Source organism: Anas platyrhynchos, chromosome 1 (genome assembly GCF_047663525.1).
Source record: "Anas platyrhynchos isolate ZD024472 breed Pekin duck chromosome 1, IASCAAS_PekinDuck_T2T, whole genome shotgun sequence".
Classification (NCBI taxonomy): domain Eukaryota; kingdom Metazoa; phylum Chordata; class Aves; order Anseriformes; family Anatidae; genus Anas; species Anas platyrhynchos.
In genome coordinates, this window is record NC_092587.1 from 186,896,459 (window position 1) to 186,911,347 (window position 14,889).

Consider the following 14,889-nt stretch of genomic DNA (forward strand, 5'->3'; position numbering starts at 1 on the left):
ATTCTGACTGAACAAAGGCCTCTGTCTCTGTTCATACAAAGAAGGTGCATAGTTTTGACAGTCACAGATTAGATTTCTATATAGTTTCAAGGCCGGTTGTTACTGAGTTTGGATACCACATAGGATATGGATTAATTAATATAACTAGATATAGTAAGTATATTATTGTATTAAAAAAAATACTCTTCTTTATAGTCAAATACTTTAGTTGAAGCTTTGATTGTTTTTTTCTATTTTTCCTGTAGCAAGAAGGCTTTGCTATTTATTCGGAATACTGTAACAATCATCCCAGTGCCTGCATTGAACTTTCCAAGCTAATGAAACAGGGCAAATACCGTCACTTCTTTGAGGCCTGTCGCTTGCTCCAGCAGATGATTGACATTGCCATTGATGGTTTTCTTCTCACGCCTGTACAGAAAATCTGCAAATACCCTCTGCAGCTTGCAGAATTGCTCAAATATACCACTCAGGAGCACAGGTGAGAGAATTAAGATAAATCTTAAATCAGTGATAACATGTAATTATTGAAACCTTCTGGGTGATACAACACAGATGGGAGCTCCTGATGGCATCTTGGAACCATAACAATATTAACAAAAACAGAATCTGAAACGTAGCGCAGGAGACTGTCAGTGTGTAAGATGGAATTGAGGAATAAGTGAAAGAGGGAAAAGGAAAAGAGGAAGGTGCTGAAATAGGATGGAGGGAGGGATTTGTAAATCAGTGAAAAAAGCCGTTGTGTCAAAGAGAAGAAGGAAGTCCACAGAAGAAAGGGAGAAGCTGCATAAATGTTGTGGATACATGAAAAGGCAGAGGGCCTTAGAACAAAAACACAATCTGAGCAAATTTGAAGGTAATGTTTTTTGAAATTTACTAGTAATAAACACTGCAGAGGAAAGGTGTTATAGAATGAATTCTTTCTTGAACCCACTAGAAAATGTAGTTACAAACTGTGAGAGCACAGGGAGAACCAAGAGGGAAAAAGCTAAGAAAGAATGATTAATCAAAGGAAACAGCAAATAATGTTAACAAAATTTTATAAGAAAATGTTAGCAAAATGTTGTTGTTCAGGGATTTCCAAGGTATTTTTGCATTTGTTGTTGTGATCTTCTGATGAAAAGTTCTGCTAAATGTAGGGTGTACTCCCAGTAACTTGAAGACTAATGCTTATTGCCCCAAAATAAATACAGAATACTTGGGGATCAGTATTTCCATACCAGTTCCATAAAAACTTGCTGTGAGGGTTCTTGTAATCTACACTCTTTGTAGACTTCTTCCTATCTGAGCTACTTCACCAGGTTTTCTGAATATGTGCTAGATGTACTGTTCAGTTTTTTTTTTGTTTTTTTTTTTTTTTCTTTTCATCGCAGTGTAAAGATCCCAGTCTCTCAAAACTGAATTTTTCACTAGACCCAAGCATAATGTTCCCTTTTACCTTTCTTCCCAAGGTGGGTCTTTACCACTCACTGAAATAATGCCAATAAAGAAAATCAGAGAAAAATATAAATCTGGGTGGCGACCTTAACAGGACAGGAAATGTAGTGTGGAAGAACAGCTCCTCAGAAAATAGAAATTATCAGTTAATTAAAGAATTCTTCCATTACAGTGACACATATAATAACCCTTGTTAGACAGCTAACCTGTAGGATGTGTATGATGTCTTCAGATGTTACATGTTTTAAGTGTTACCATAGACCAGGAAACCAAAAGTATTATTCAGAGTGGGTATAGGGCACATTGTTACTGTATCATCTGCAACTCAGAATTTGATTTTTTTCCTTGAGATTGTTTGTTAATTTAAGAAATTACTGTTTTTATACTACCTGCAACTGTAAATTGTAGCTGGTAAACCATCTGGGATTGGCTATGTATGAAGAACACAGAAACATACAAACCTGAACTGAAATCCAAGTGACCAGGTATATTTTGAACCCACAAGAAATACTTTTTTGTTTGGTGTCTGATAGGAAGCTTGCATACTAGAAGGGGCAATTTATTTAGGTTCATCCAAAACACTTGTTTGCAAAAAAAAAAAAATGTTCAGACATTAGATTTTCTGCTGGGATAAGTAAGAACTGATGTTGCAGGCAATTAGCCTTCCTAGTATACCCCATGGCTGATTATTCTTTGACTAAATTAAGATTTTATCTTTAAATGTCTGCCTATTTACCTGGTACAATTGCAAGAAAAATGTTCCACCGTGACCCCTGTTCTCAAAGTCCAGGCACAGCCTGAAGCAATGCTTTGTGGGCCAAAGTCTGCAATTCTTTAACCTTGAGAAAATTCCCCTTGGAAACAATGGGGTTTTTGCTAGGGACCTTAGGATTGTGGACTTTTGACGTTCAGGGGTTCATTTCTGTAGCCCCGTGGAAAGCCCTGCAATGACAATTGAGACAGCTATCAGTTTCCCAGCTGCTAATTTCTGAAAGCTTATTCCGTGAGTGACTAATCCGTAGGTGCAGTGTCAGACAGCTCTTGCCACCTTCCACCCACAGTGGCCACCCTCCTGACCTGTGACCCAGCAGGCGGAGGTGCCTGCAAACACGGCTATGCTCCCAGTGTCAAGAGATGCTCACCTGCACTCATGCAAAGCCTTGGCACAGCTCCAGTCAGCTTGTTCTTTCGGAGCCTTTTGTTTTGTTTTAAGTAGCACAACTGAAGATGTGCACAGCCCTCTGTGAAGGCCACAGTTTATGCAACAAGTGAGGACTGGCGTACACACCCACAAAGGAGGAACTGAGATAAGAGTAGCAGTGTGGCTATCATGCGGTCACCCTGTGGGACATCTCCCTGACATGAGATGGATCCTGTTATTGTTAATCTCACTTTTTGTATACAGCGTGGCAGAAAAGGGTTTCCAGAGCTATAAACAGAGAGAGGAGAGAGCAATGTGCAGATATAGAAGGGAAGTGCATTCATCAGCAGATGAAAATAGGAACCAGGACAGAAGCAGATAAAGAGGACAGTGAGGCTGACCCCTTTGCAGGGTTTATTTCTGGCTCATACTGTTTTCTACCTCTGGCTCCCTTTTCTGGGAGCCAGAGGTAGAAATGGCAATGGCAATAGAAATAGAAATAGAAATGGCAATGGCAAGAGTCATTGTGCTAAAGGATTGAAGACAGCTGGAACTCATAAGGCAAGAAATAAGTCTTTCCTTCCCTCTTCTCAGAGACTCCATGTGAGGAAGGTGAAGGAAGGAGAGATGCTACACAAAGGGGAACCAGAACCTGCCTATGGGCTGGGTACAGTCAAAAGCAAGTGAGGAGCTCAGGGAAAGAAGGAGGGAAGCAGGGCAGGGGAAGAAGGACAGGAGACTTGCATTCCATCTGGATCACTGAGGTGAATGGGAGTTTTACCGTTGTTTTCAGTAGACACAGCATTTCTATTAATTAATCTACTCTTTCTGCCTCCTTACAAGATTAGTAATTTGCTCCTGCACAAAATACAGCAGTACACTGAATTCTACAGACTGTTATGTGAGCTTGAAGATAGCTGAGAATCAACTGTTTCTTATTCAAATACTTTAAGTAGAGCGATAAATGGGTAATGCAGGCCGATAGCACCATGTCACAGCTTCTGATTGCATCATTCCTATTGCATAAGTGATCTTTGAAACATGCCTGCATTTCACAGTGATTATAACAACATAAAAGCTGCATATGAGGCTATGAAGAACGTAGCATGCCTGATCAATGAGCGAAAACGAAGATTGGAAAGCATAGACAAGATAGCGCGTTGGCAAGTGTCTATAGTAGACTGGGAGGTAAGTGCCTGACCCTTTCCTGGTCAAAGGTGCTGTGTACAGTACTTCATGTCCTCTACATCTACATATCTTTCTGCGTAGTAGGTAGTTTATAGTGTCTACTTTTCAGCTGGTCACTGCTCAGGTAAAGTCCTGTTGCTTTCATTTGCAGTGATTGTGTTATTGATTACCTTGTTTGACTCAGGAAGAGCAGCACATAGTATGCGAACACGTCTTTGAGATGATGCTGGAATGTAGGAATCATAGAATTGTTAAGGTTGGAAAAGCCCTCCAAGATCATCTGGTCTTACCATCCCCCTACCATCAATGTCACCCACCAAACCATGTCCCCAAGCACTATGTCCAACCTTTCCTTAAACACCCCCAACGATGGTGACTACACCAATATTTTTTTTTTTTAATGCTGGTGCTGTAGAATCTTACTTGGATTTATGGTAGTTTTATCAGAATTTGAACCCTCTTTAGTGACTTTAATAAGTGTCCTTCAGATTTATGCATAAATAAAGCAGAACGGAATCACATTCATTGAGTTTGCCTGTGTAAGATTATTTACATTCTGTAGCATTTTCAGATCTAATAATAAAAGTACAAGAAAATGGAATACATTTAATAATTGATTAGTAAAATGAGACTGGTTAGGCACATAGTAAGATCTTGAAATGTTATTTACTTACTACGTGTATAATATATCTTCTTAGGGCCCAGATGTGTTAGCCAGGAGCTCGGAACTCATCCACTCAGGAGAACTGACCAAAATATCAAAGCAAGGCAAAAGCCAGCAGAGGACTTTCTTCCTTTTTGACCATCAGCTTGTGTTCTGTAAGAAGGACCTATTGAGGAGGGACATCTTGTATTATAAGGATCGTATTGACATGGATGAGATGGAACTTGTAGATGCTGAAGATGGCAGAGACAAAGACTTTAATGTTAATGTCAAAAATGCCTTTAAGATAATAAACAGAGCAACAGAAGAGATTCATTTGTTCTGTGCAAAAAAGCAAGAGGATAAGAAGAGATGGATGGAGGCATGCGAAAGCGAAAGGAGGAGAGTTCAAGAAGATAAGGAAATGGGTGAGTGCAGGGGTTTCCTCTCTAAAAGGTGGTAATAACAAAGAGGGAATATTGCTGTTTTTCCACTCCTTTTTTATGCTTTGTGCAGATGTGCACTCTGCCTTCTGGGACTGGTGCCTCATTCTTACCTGACACAGCTTTTAGCTGTGTAAGCAAAGCCTGTTCAGGTGTGTTTGTCCTGTCATTGTGGGCCAAAGGTCCAGGGCAGCTAAAAATGGTATCTGAGTTACAGTGTAACCTATGTCATTCTAGGGCATTGTGGAGTACAGTGATATATAGGATACGACAACAGGCAGCTCACAAAGACCTATCAGTAAGAAAAATCCATCCAAAATCCCAGCAGCTATGTCTGAGTTACTGGCCCAAATATCTGTTCTTAAAGGACACTGTATTATAAAGCCAAGCAGCAGTAGTTGTAGATCTGTACTTCTCCTTTTTATGACTTTACCTTAATGTGGAAGAGAGTGGCATAATTCATAAGAAATGCTCTTCAGGCTGTGGATGGCAGCAGATTAGAGTTGGAAGTGCACTGAAGTGGATGATACAATTTAGAAATTTGTAAAATTTAAACAAGATGCTAAAATCTCATATTCCAATTAAACTCAAAACATCTGGCCACAAGAATAGGAAGACAGGAATAAACCTTAGGTTGCAAATGTAAACCCTTTAATCTTAGAGGATTTCTCCTGTTTGATACTGTTGTAACAATGACAAAAATAAGATCTCATCCAAATATATTGTAGATGGTCCATCTACAAGCTAAAGAAAACACTTTCAAGTTTACCAATTCATATTCTAAAACCAATTTCAACTCGTTTCTGTTGCACCAGCTGCTGCAATTAGCCCCAAGCACCTTTAGTCCGGACTAAGTAATGAAGCAGCCACAGCTAAACTTTTCCCAAACATCTTAAAACAAACTTCTCTTGTGCTGAACATCAGGGGGTGACATTAGCACGGAATCCCAGAGTTGTAGGGCTTGGAAGGGACCCTGAGAGATCATCGGGTCCAACCCCCTGCCAAAGCAGGTTCCCTAGAGCAGGCTGCCCAGGTAGGCGTCCAGACGGGCCTTGAATATCTCCAGAGAAGGAGACTCCACAACCTCCCTGGGCAGCCTGTCCCAGTGCTCTGTCACCCTCACTGTGAAGAAATTATTTTGCATGTTGGTGCAGAACTTCTTGTGCTCCATCTTGTGGCCATTGCCCCTTGTCCTGTCCCCACAAACCACTGAAAAGAGGTCAGCCAAATCCCTCTGTCTCCCACACTTAAAATATTTGTAAACATTGATTAGATCCCCTCTCAGTCTTCTCTTCTCAAGGCTGAACAGACCCAGGTCTCTCAGCCTTTCCTCACGGGGGAGATGCTCCAGGCCCTGTTTCATCATATTATGGTCCTGTTGGGCACAACACAGATGACTTTCATGAGTTGCTCTGTGTAGAGCTTATTCACACATCTTGTGCTCCTGGGGGAGGGTGTTGGCTGTCTTTACCAGTTCACCTAAATGGAACTTTAAAATCATACGGATATTGCAAAAGGGTGAAGGTGATTTGAAGATGCTAGAGTAGCACACAGATGATGCCCAAACAATCCCTCTTTTAACAAAAGTTATGAAAAACCTCAGCTCCAGCATACAACGTGATCAGTAAGCACTGAATAAATCACAGCTCTTGCCCTTTGGTGAAGAGGGCTGAGCAAAAGAAGATAAAATTTAAGCATTTTTCATTTCTATTCCTTCTGAGGGATGCTCCTGAGCTCTTCAAATCTTTACACCTCTTCCTGCAGTGTTTTTTTTTTTTTATGGAGCACTGGGCAAGTATGTTGATGAGGCTGAGTGCTGTGTGCTGGGATGCTTCTGAGGTTCACTCCAGTGCTTGCTGGTGGCAGCAGTGGGTCTGTCTTGTGCAGCAGTGGGGTGTTCCCATTCCATTTGTGGAAGGCCACACTTCCAGAAAACCCCAAGCATGGGGAAACTGCAAAGGTGTAGCAGCTGCAGTCATGTAAATGTCATTATTCTACTGCGATCTCATGAGATTCTACTGCGGAACTCATGAGAATCAAGATATGACACTCAGAAGGGGCAGCCATTCACCAGTGGTGGCAGTGATAAGGATGAGATTTGTCATCATAGCACTAACCCTTATTTAGGGCAAGGTCACAAATCTCCATGGTGCTGAGAGCAAAGATTGCAAGGGAGGGTCCCCAGTGCTTCTGTTCTTAAGGCACTGACTGCACTATGGTGAAGACACGTGCGGGTGCAGCCTTTTCTGCCCATGTGACATCCATCCTGCTGGAAGCTTGCTTTTCAAATTATACTCATTATTCAGATTTAGTAGTACCATTTTTGGCATGGGTGTCTTGAACCAGAAAAAAACATAGCTGAGTTGTAATAGCCAATGTCCATCCGGTCTTGTGAGTTTCAGTAGCTTGGACGTATTCTCCACTACCCAGAAGACTGCTTGTTTTCCATAAAATTTCTTCTTTTTGGCATAATTGAACATTTCCTTTAGCCAAAACCAGTGGAAAAGCTCCAGTATTCTCAACCTCATGTTTAAATTTATCTTGTTGATTTTGTGAGCTATTTTGCTGGAGTTTGCATAAAGCCTCTAATCTAACCACTCTGAGAACAAACACATACTCTTCAAATGGCATTTTACTTCTATTTTCAAAAACACTTTGGTCAGGTCATTGTCTCCCAAACCATATCTAGCTTTTCTTAGCTTTTATGAATACATGTGAAGAAAAGGCCATGGCCAGAAAATCCTTCTCCAAGCCACTAATAGTAACCCTACGACAGCGGTCTGATCTGTGCTGATGAAACTGCTTTCATTTCTTTTGTCCGATTCCTTGTTTCTATACAGGAAATAATTGCAGAATAAAATAAAAGAAACTTCTGCTACCCCAAAATTATGGCTGAATGCTGTTGTATTTTAAGTTAATAGGCTGATTTAGATTAGATATAAGCAGGAAATTCTTTACTCAGGGTGGTGAGGCCCTGGCACGGGCTGCTCAGAGAAGCTGTGGCTGCCCCATCCCTGGAGGTGCTCAAGGCCAGGCTGGATGGGGCTTTGGGCAACCTGGTGTGGTGGGAGGTGTCCCTGCCCATGGCAGGGGGTTGGAACTGGGTGGGCTTTAAGGTCCCTTCCAACCCAAACCATTCTGTGATGCTATCATTTGTAGTAACTTCTTTGTAAATTCATGTTAAAAAATTAAAGGAATTTTAAAAGTATAGAGATATGCAGGCAAATGCAAAATGGAACCAAATCATCTGCTTTATTCTACTTTGGAGTTGCAGTTTTTGTGTTCTTTGTGTGCATGTGAGTGAAGTGAGTGAGAGCCCGTGCACCCTGTTGTCTGCTTGTGCTAACAAAGCAAATCCATATATCGCCGATGTCTTATACACAGGGAGAGGGAAGCAGAGTGCCTGTGCGTGGGCTCCAGATGACACCAGACACTTGGCTACCTTTCCTAGCAGATGTCTGGCTTCTCTGTACTCAGCACGGATCAGTCACACTTGTCATGTGGTAGCATATAGCATAGGGTTGGCCACACACTATAGCATCATATAAGTCATGCAACTATGCAAACAAGTACTTGAGAAACCAGAGTGTGGGATCCAGCCCCAGACCAATGGCAGCCACGACCACATCACAGCCTGCTTTGGTGTCTGGCAGAGGACGTGATGCTGAGTCCTTTGGGTTGAGGGAATGCTGCCCTCCGCAGCCTTCTGCTGTGTCTGTGCTGCTAACGGCAGTTCCTTGGCATACACAGGGCACACCATAAACACGATAATGTCCACCTGGTATCTCGTTCACTCGAGGACTGTGCAAAGTAGTTACAACAATTTCTGCTTTATGCCAGACAAAAGTACAGAGTTTATGAAGACTGATGTGAGATAATATCGTGGAGTTTGTTCAGCCCACAGAAAGCTTTGCTAGCTTTTTTTAAAATCAAATCTTTTATTCCATGTGGATGAGCAAATAAATACATTAAACACAGAGGGTGAAGCAATGAGAAGGTGGAAGGAAAGTAGGTTGTGTCCCCTTACAGAACAATACAAGGTTTGCCATAAGACTGAGTATTTCAAACATAAAGATATTAGGGGTTTACTTGGACCAATTTTGAACTGCTGCAGTACCAGTGACTTCAGTTTGTTACCCCAAGTTAGCTCAAATTGCCTGAAAAAAGAAACAGAATCTGTATTTGTGCTCTACTGCTGGGTGGCTTGTAGCTTTCAGAAATGCTAATTTGCTAATTTATTCTTTTTTCTTTCTATCTGGAGTTATCTGTAGAAAGAATTTTTTGTGCACTTAGTGACTACCATTTATGAATTTGTAAAGCAAACTTTTCCTATTTACTTACTGGCAAATTCATGTTCTTATTCTTATCCCAGAGAAACACTGGCTAAAATTACATGGTGAAGTAAAACATGTCTAAAAATTTTGGGTTAAAATTTACCCAAGGATTTACTTAGAATTACCAAAGTTAAGATTTACTTGGAATTACTAAAAAATAGTTAAAATAGTTTACCTGTTAGTTTTGATTTAATGTAATCAAACATTAGATTAAAATATTTTTACACCATTGCCCTAATTTACTCTTTTGCATAGGAATGGAAATCTCAGAAAACCAGAAGAAACAAGCCATGCAGAATGCCCGTAAGTCAAGGCATGGAAAAATGAAAGGTGAGTATTTAAGAGCAGCTTCACACTCCTATTTTATTCCAGTGTGTTTAGTATTGGGGAAAAGTGCAATGGTTGAATTCCTGAATCTTTTAAAAATTTGTCTTGGGTTTACATGGAGTTCAAATTATTCACAGTAGCCCGTATTTCAATTTCAAATTCAAATACCTTTGTAAACTATCTACGAAATGAGCTTCCCTGTCTCCTTCAGACAGCAAGTCAGTATTTCTGTGCCTATTGTATTTCTTCAGGAGAAGAAATACAATAGGCACAGCAAGCATTGTGTTTAAGTCTGTAAGAAAGCACTCACAGAGATTAAATTCAAAATGAGGGTTACTGTTTCCTTCCTTTGCTTTTATTCAGACAGCTTTTTCTTCTTTAGTCATATCGTGCTTTCTGTTTCAAATGCTCTCATGTCCTTTCTGCTAGCTGCATGTTGCTGAGTGCATGGTAGCACACTCAAAATGGCTTCTTCCTATCCTCTCTTGCTAATTTGATAAAAGTGTACAGTAATGGATTAGAAACTTGTTTTTCTGGAAACCTTTCTTATCTTCCTCTCTTAGAAAACATGTGATTTTTGTCTTTCCATCTTTAAGTCACATTTGGGTAACATCTAGGGTGGTGAGAGAATAAATAGAACAAGTGGGAACAGACCAATCCAGGATTTAGAAGTAAAGGACTTAATTTATCCCTCCTCCCTGGGATTAATGCTATCAAAGCATTTTCTCTTTTGCAATCACAGCGTATCTGTAAAAACCTATCTGGATTATCAGGGGAGTGGCTAAAAATTGTGATCAGTAGATTCTGTTCAGAATATCCAAGGTCAAAGTCTAAGAACCTTAGCCTGCAGAAATATTTTCCAAATTGAAGAAATGCATTTTCATTGGCAGCATTATTTTACCCAGCCTTATCCTAGAACTAACTACAGTAAAAGGATGTGCTTTAAAAAATGTTTTTCCTTTGAAATATCAAAATTTACCCATGCAAACAATGTTGTCAGGCTTTGTGAAACCGCTGCCTATTTTTTGGTAATCCTGTAATGTTATTTGTACTGGTGTTACTCTCTTCTTAAGACAAATCAGTTCAGCAATTGAAAAGTGTAATGGCAGAAAAGGTAACATCTAGTAGCGCTTTTCATTTAACATCATGGCAAAATTTATTCTGGCTTTACTGACTATTGGCTTTGTTCCATGCTGCCATGCTGAATTTCCCCCCATATTGGTCACTGTGCTAGCTGTCTCATACGCTTTCTTAACTCCTTCCCATTGCAGGTGTAAGCTATAACGGGTGTCCTATGCCTCCTCCACACCAAAGCTTGCATCCCATCCATCAGCGCCACATCACCGTGCCTACCAGCATCCCGCAGCAGCAGGTCTTTGCCCTGGCAGAACCCAAGCGGAAGCCATCTCTCTTCTGGCACACCTTCAACAAACTCACCCCGTTCAAAAAGTGAGAGGCCGTGGGCCTGGGAAGGACATTAGCACAGGGGGAGACTTATTCCAAGGAAGGACCTTGGAGACACAGTTAAGCTTATTTGAGCTCCGTGAATCTCCAGTTTTGGAGGAAAAACCTTAGGCTCCCTTGAGCCAGAAGTACCACCTTTGTCTAGAAGAAGAATGAAGTTCCTCAGCACTGCTCTGAAGTAAATGTTGCCAGGTGCCAGCATTGCTGATGAAGAGTGGTTCCCCTTCTGACAAAGACAACTCGCTGTTACTCTAAAGCAGCAGTATTGGATCTGTTTCTTAGTTAGGTTGAAGTAATGATGGAATCATGCAGGTCATTGCAACATTTCATTTTTCTTAACCTTATGCTGATGGCCAAATTTCGGATAGGGAGGAGTTTTTCTTTAAGGGTATGTCAGCAAGGAATCTTGGGAGAGTTTTCTCCTTTTGGAGAACTGGGCAGGGGCCACTCATGAAAATCGGGTGGACAGATCCCATATGATTAGCACAGTGATGCAGAATTTGGTGGACCCTAACCCTGCCTTTCTTTTTCTATTAAATTGCCAAATGGCAGGAGAACGTCCCACAAGGCCTTATCCATATTCCAGATTGGAACGGGGAAATTTTATTCTGTCATGTAGAAACATGGACAGAGTGCAAAACGGACTGCAACGATGTGTGCATTTCTTGCATACAAGTGGAAACAAGAGGAGCCAAGGGCATCTCTGATTTCTTTCAGTCAGAGCAATGTACTGCTTGCATGTATGCTCTTCAGTATAGAGCTTTTATATCACTTTTGCTCACCTCTTAGCCTGGAAGACGCTTCTTTGTATTTCCAGTATGCTTATTTCTCTGTGAAAAAAAGTATTTTTTGTTTATTTTTTTTTATTGGAGATAATGTGAATGTACAAAGTCGGAGTTGAGACAGTACGATCTGACCTCTGACTGCTGCCTGTGTTGCATAGTTCTCACGCTTTGTACTCTTTATTCATATAGCTTCACTTAGAAAATGGATGAATGGTAATGTAAATATCTCCATTAAGTTCTTGAAGCAGTCTGGATCCATGACTCTTCTACATGGGCAATCAACAGTGGGTTGTGACCAATTATTTCTTCACTAAGACAGAGAAGTTCTTACTGGGAGGGACAGAAAAACTGTGTGGACCTGCGATGGATTTTTGTGTCAGAATCATCAGTCTGTGGTGGAAGGGGAAGGACCTGGCTTGAGCAAGGTCAGCTCTGGTCAGCGTCTGCAATACCTGATCTGCATCGAAATAATTGGCCCATGACATGAAGTTGATTTGGTAGACTAACTTTTAAAATCCCACCAAGAAGAAAACAGGATCTCGGTATTTTCAGCACTGATCATTTCTGCTTGATAACTCACTAAGGATGACAAGACTGCTGGTAATATGGAAGGAAAGAAAAACTCCATATGTTTCAGAACTGATTTGTTATGAATGTCTTTCAGATATCCTATGCTGCTGATTAGGGGCATTATTAGATGATAAGGATAGATCCAAGAGTATTCTCTTGACAAGGGACACAATCAGCTTTGTCATGAATCTGTAATATATGAAGAACAAACAATGGGCTAGAGGCCAGGCATCTAAAAAACGATGTAAAAAAAGCCTTATTTTAAACATGTATTTGTTCCTACTACTATTGTTACCTCTCTATTTTTATTTATAGTCAGTGTTGTGAAGCCCACTAGTCTGATGATTTTGTGATTTGATAACTATGTGGCAACTTCTGCAAAGCCCAGGTTTCTAGTTTTGATTTTGACTGACATCTTTGACAACTGTACATTTCAAATGCCTTGTGTATATAGCTCAGCAATAATGCAAAGTCTGGTGATGCTCAGCCAAATCGTTCACTGCGTAGTGAACTTCGTTGCTTGTGCTTTTCCATAGCAATGGAAGATGACCTGAAACAGCTAAGAACTGGAAATATGCACTGACATTTTCAATGACTCAGCTTAAAGAAACTGCACAGGAAAGTTAGTGAAAAAGAGCTGTCTGGGTTCTGTTTTCCTTTTCATGTTTAAAACAAGCCATCTCCTTTCAAAAAAAAAAAATTTTTTTTTAAATAATTCTGAATACTCAATTTAAACAGAAGAAACAGACTTCCAAATGCAGGAACGGATCCATGCTCTTCCACTGAAATGAGCAATCCTTTTGTGTTTCTTATATACCCATTTTTGTGTGTTCTTGCCATGTTCAGGCCTGCAAAACAAAGTGGTGCACGTACCATGGAAGTGGAGATGACTTTTTTTTTCATAATCCCATTTTGAAAGATTTGTTTTAGGTTTTAAAAAAAAGTTGGATTGCAGTGCTCACCCAGAAGCTTGCCCAGCTTGACCTGAAGACATTATGAGACCCACACATACTTACATATTTGTCTTTGAAAAAAAGATTTTCAGATGTATCTTCTGACATGTCAGTGCCCATAAAGGCTCTTCCCATGTAGTGCTGGTGCCTTAGCCCTAAAAATGAACAGAAATGTTTGCCTATGGTTTTGGATGCAGCAGGTTTTTTCACAAAGAGAACTTAATTTCAGAGAAAAAGCAAATGTTTCATGTTGCAGATTACTCAGGACAGTTTTATATATAGTGCCCTACATATAGATGTGGTTGTTTTGTAATATTCTCTATGTCTTTCTTTGCAATCTGATCTTCGATAGATTGAGGATGCCAACACAATGTGCATTTTATTGGGCTATATGTTTATTGGTCAAGGAATGTGCTGGCTATGCAGCAAGACTGATAAAATATGATAAGAACAGTCAAATTTAGACTACACCCTTATCTTTTAATCAAATTATAATTAAATGAAAACACACAATTAAATTATCCAGCAATTAGGGCAAATATTTACTTGGGGGTCGGCCTGACTTCAGAGTCTCTGAGGAAAAGAGTTGCAAATAAAATGTAAAAGTTTGTATTCTAGCACCTCTTCCCTTGAGCAGAACATGAAAGTCCTGATCCTCCTGATGACAAAACTTTTCAAAAGGTGTCTTTTCCTCTTGCTTTTGCATGCTTTAAAATATTCTAGGGCAACTACTAAGCATATTTGTGCCTCGTTTAGCTAAAGCACAGCCAGAGCCTTCCTGATGGCCTGCTGAGCAGAAAACCTCAGAGTTTTTGCATGAGATGCAGTAAAATATAATTGTCCTCAAATGTGTTCCCACTGAGTTAGGAGAATGCCAAACCATAATTGCATCTAACTCAGAGCATTTGATGTATAAAATAATAAGATTGTTTTACAAGTGGCTCTTGCCATGCTAAATTTCATGTTGAGTTTTAGTGGTCAGTGTAATAAAGGAGTTCAAAGACAGACTACTCAAATGTTCCACATTTTAGTTGTCTTTTGAAAATAATTATAACAGAGTTTTGGAGCCAAAGGTCTTTAGCCATAACTAACACAGTATCTTTCTTTGACTGCCTTTCTGCTTTTTTTTTTTTTTTCTTTTTTTTCTATATGTGGCATTTGTTTGTAGGAGATGCTTTCTGAATGATCTCTAATTTAAAACGATTGGTTGTAAATACTAGGGATGACTTGCATATGTATTTTATTTTGACAAGTGTTTTGTAACGTTTTATCTTACATCCATTGCTTTGTGCATCTTACCATCTGTGTGCTGTTACACGTTGTAAATCAAGTGTCCTGGCTACAGAGCAGATGAATTGGCTGTTGACGGCTGAAACACTATGTATAGGACTGCAGTAACTTGATGTGTATTTGTTCTGAAGTAATTGCATTACAAGATTTATTTACTCTTGGAACATTGTCAAATGAATCTATTTTCTGGAAATAAGTACGAACTTACATTCCCATTATTTTTCTCTTATTGTACATGTTTTAATTAAATAATGTACAGCTGAAGTTCCTCAGCTGGGTCTTATAAAACTTTATTGTACAGTTTTAAAAGTGTTGGA

General features: G+C 39.9%; 1 protein-coding gene across 13 annotated transcripts in view; it reads left to right on the forward strand.

Annotated features, from left to right (window-relative positions):
* The window catches only part of SPATA13 (spermatogenesis associated 13), a 163,716-nt gene extending 148,835 nt beyond the window's left edge, over positions 1-14,881 (forward strand). For 12 of the 13 annotated variants that reach the window (XM_027469295.3, XM_021274482.4, XM_072032670.1 and 9 more), the window contains 5 exons: positions 246-478; positions 3,634-3,763; positions 4,462-4,834; positions 9,439-9,513; positions 10,782-14,881. In XM_027469295.3, the coding sequence (XP_027325096.1) occupies positions 246-478; positions 3,634-3,763; positions 4,462-4,834; positions 9,439-9,513; positions 10,782-10,963 (993 nt within the window). In that variant the 3' untranslated portion in view covers positions 10,964-14,881. The remainder of the gene's footprint in view (positions 1-245; positions 479-3,633; positions 3,764-4,461; positions 4,835-9,438; positions 9,514-10,781) is intronic. The other variant, XM_072032668.1, reaches the window with a different exon arrangement.
* The last annotated feature ends 8 nt before the right edge of the window (positions 14,882-14,889 follow it).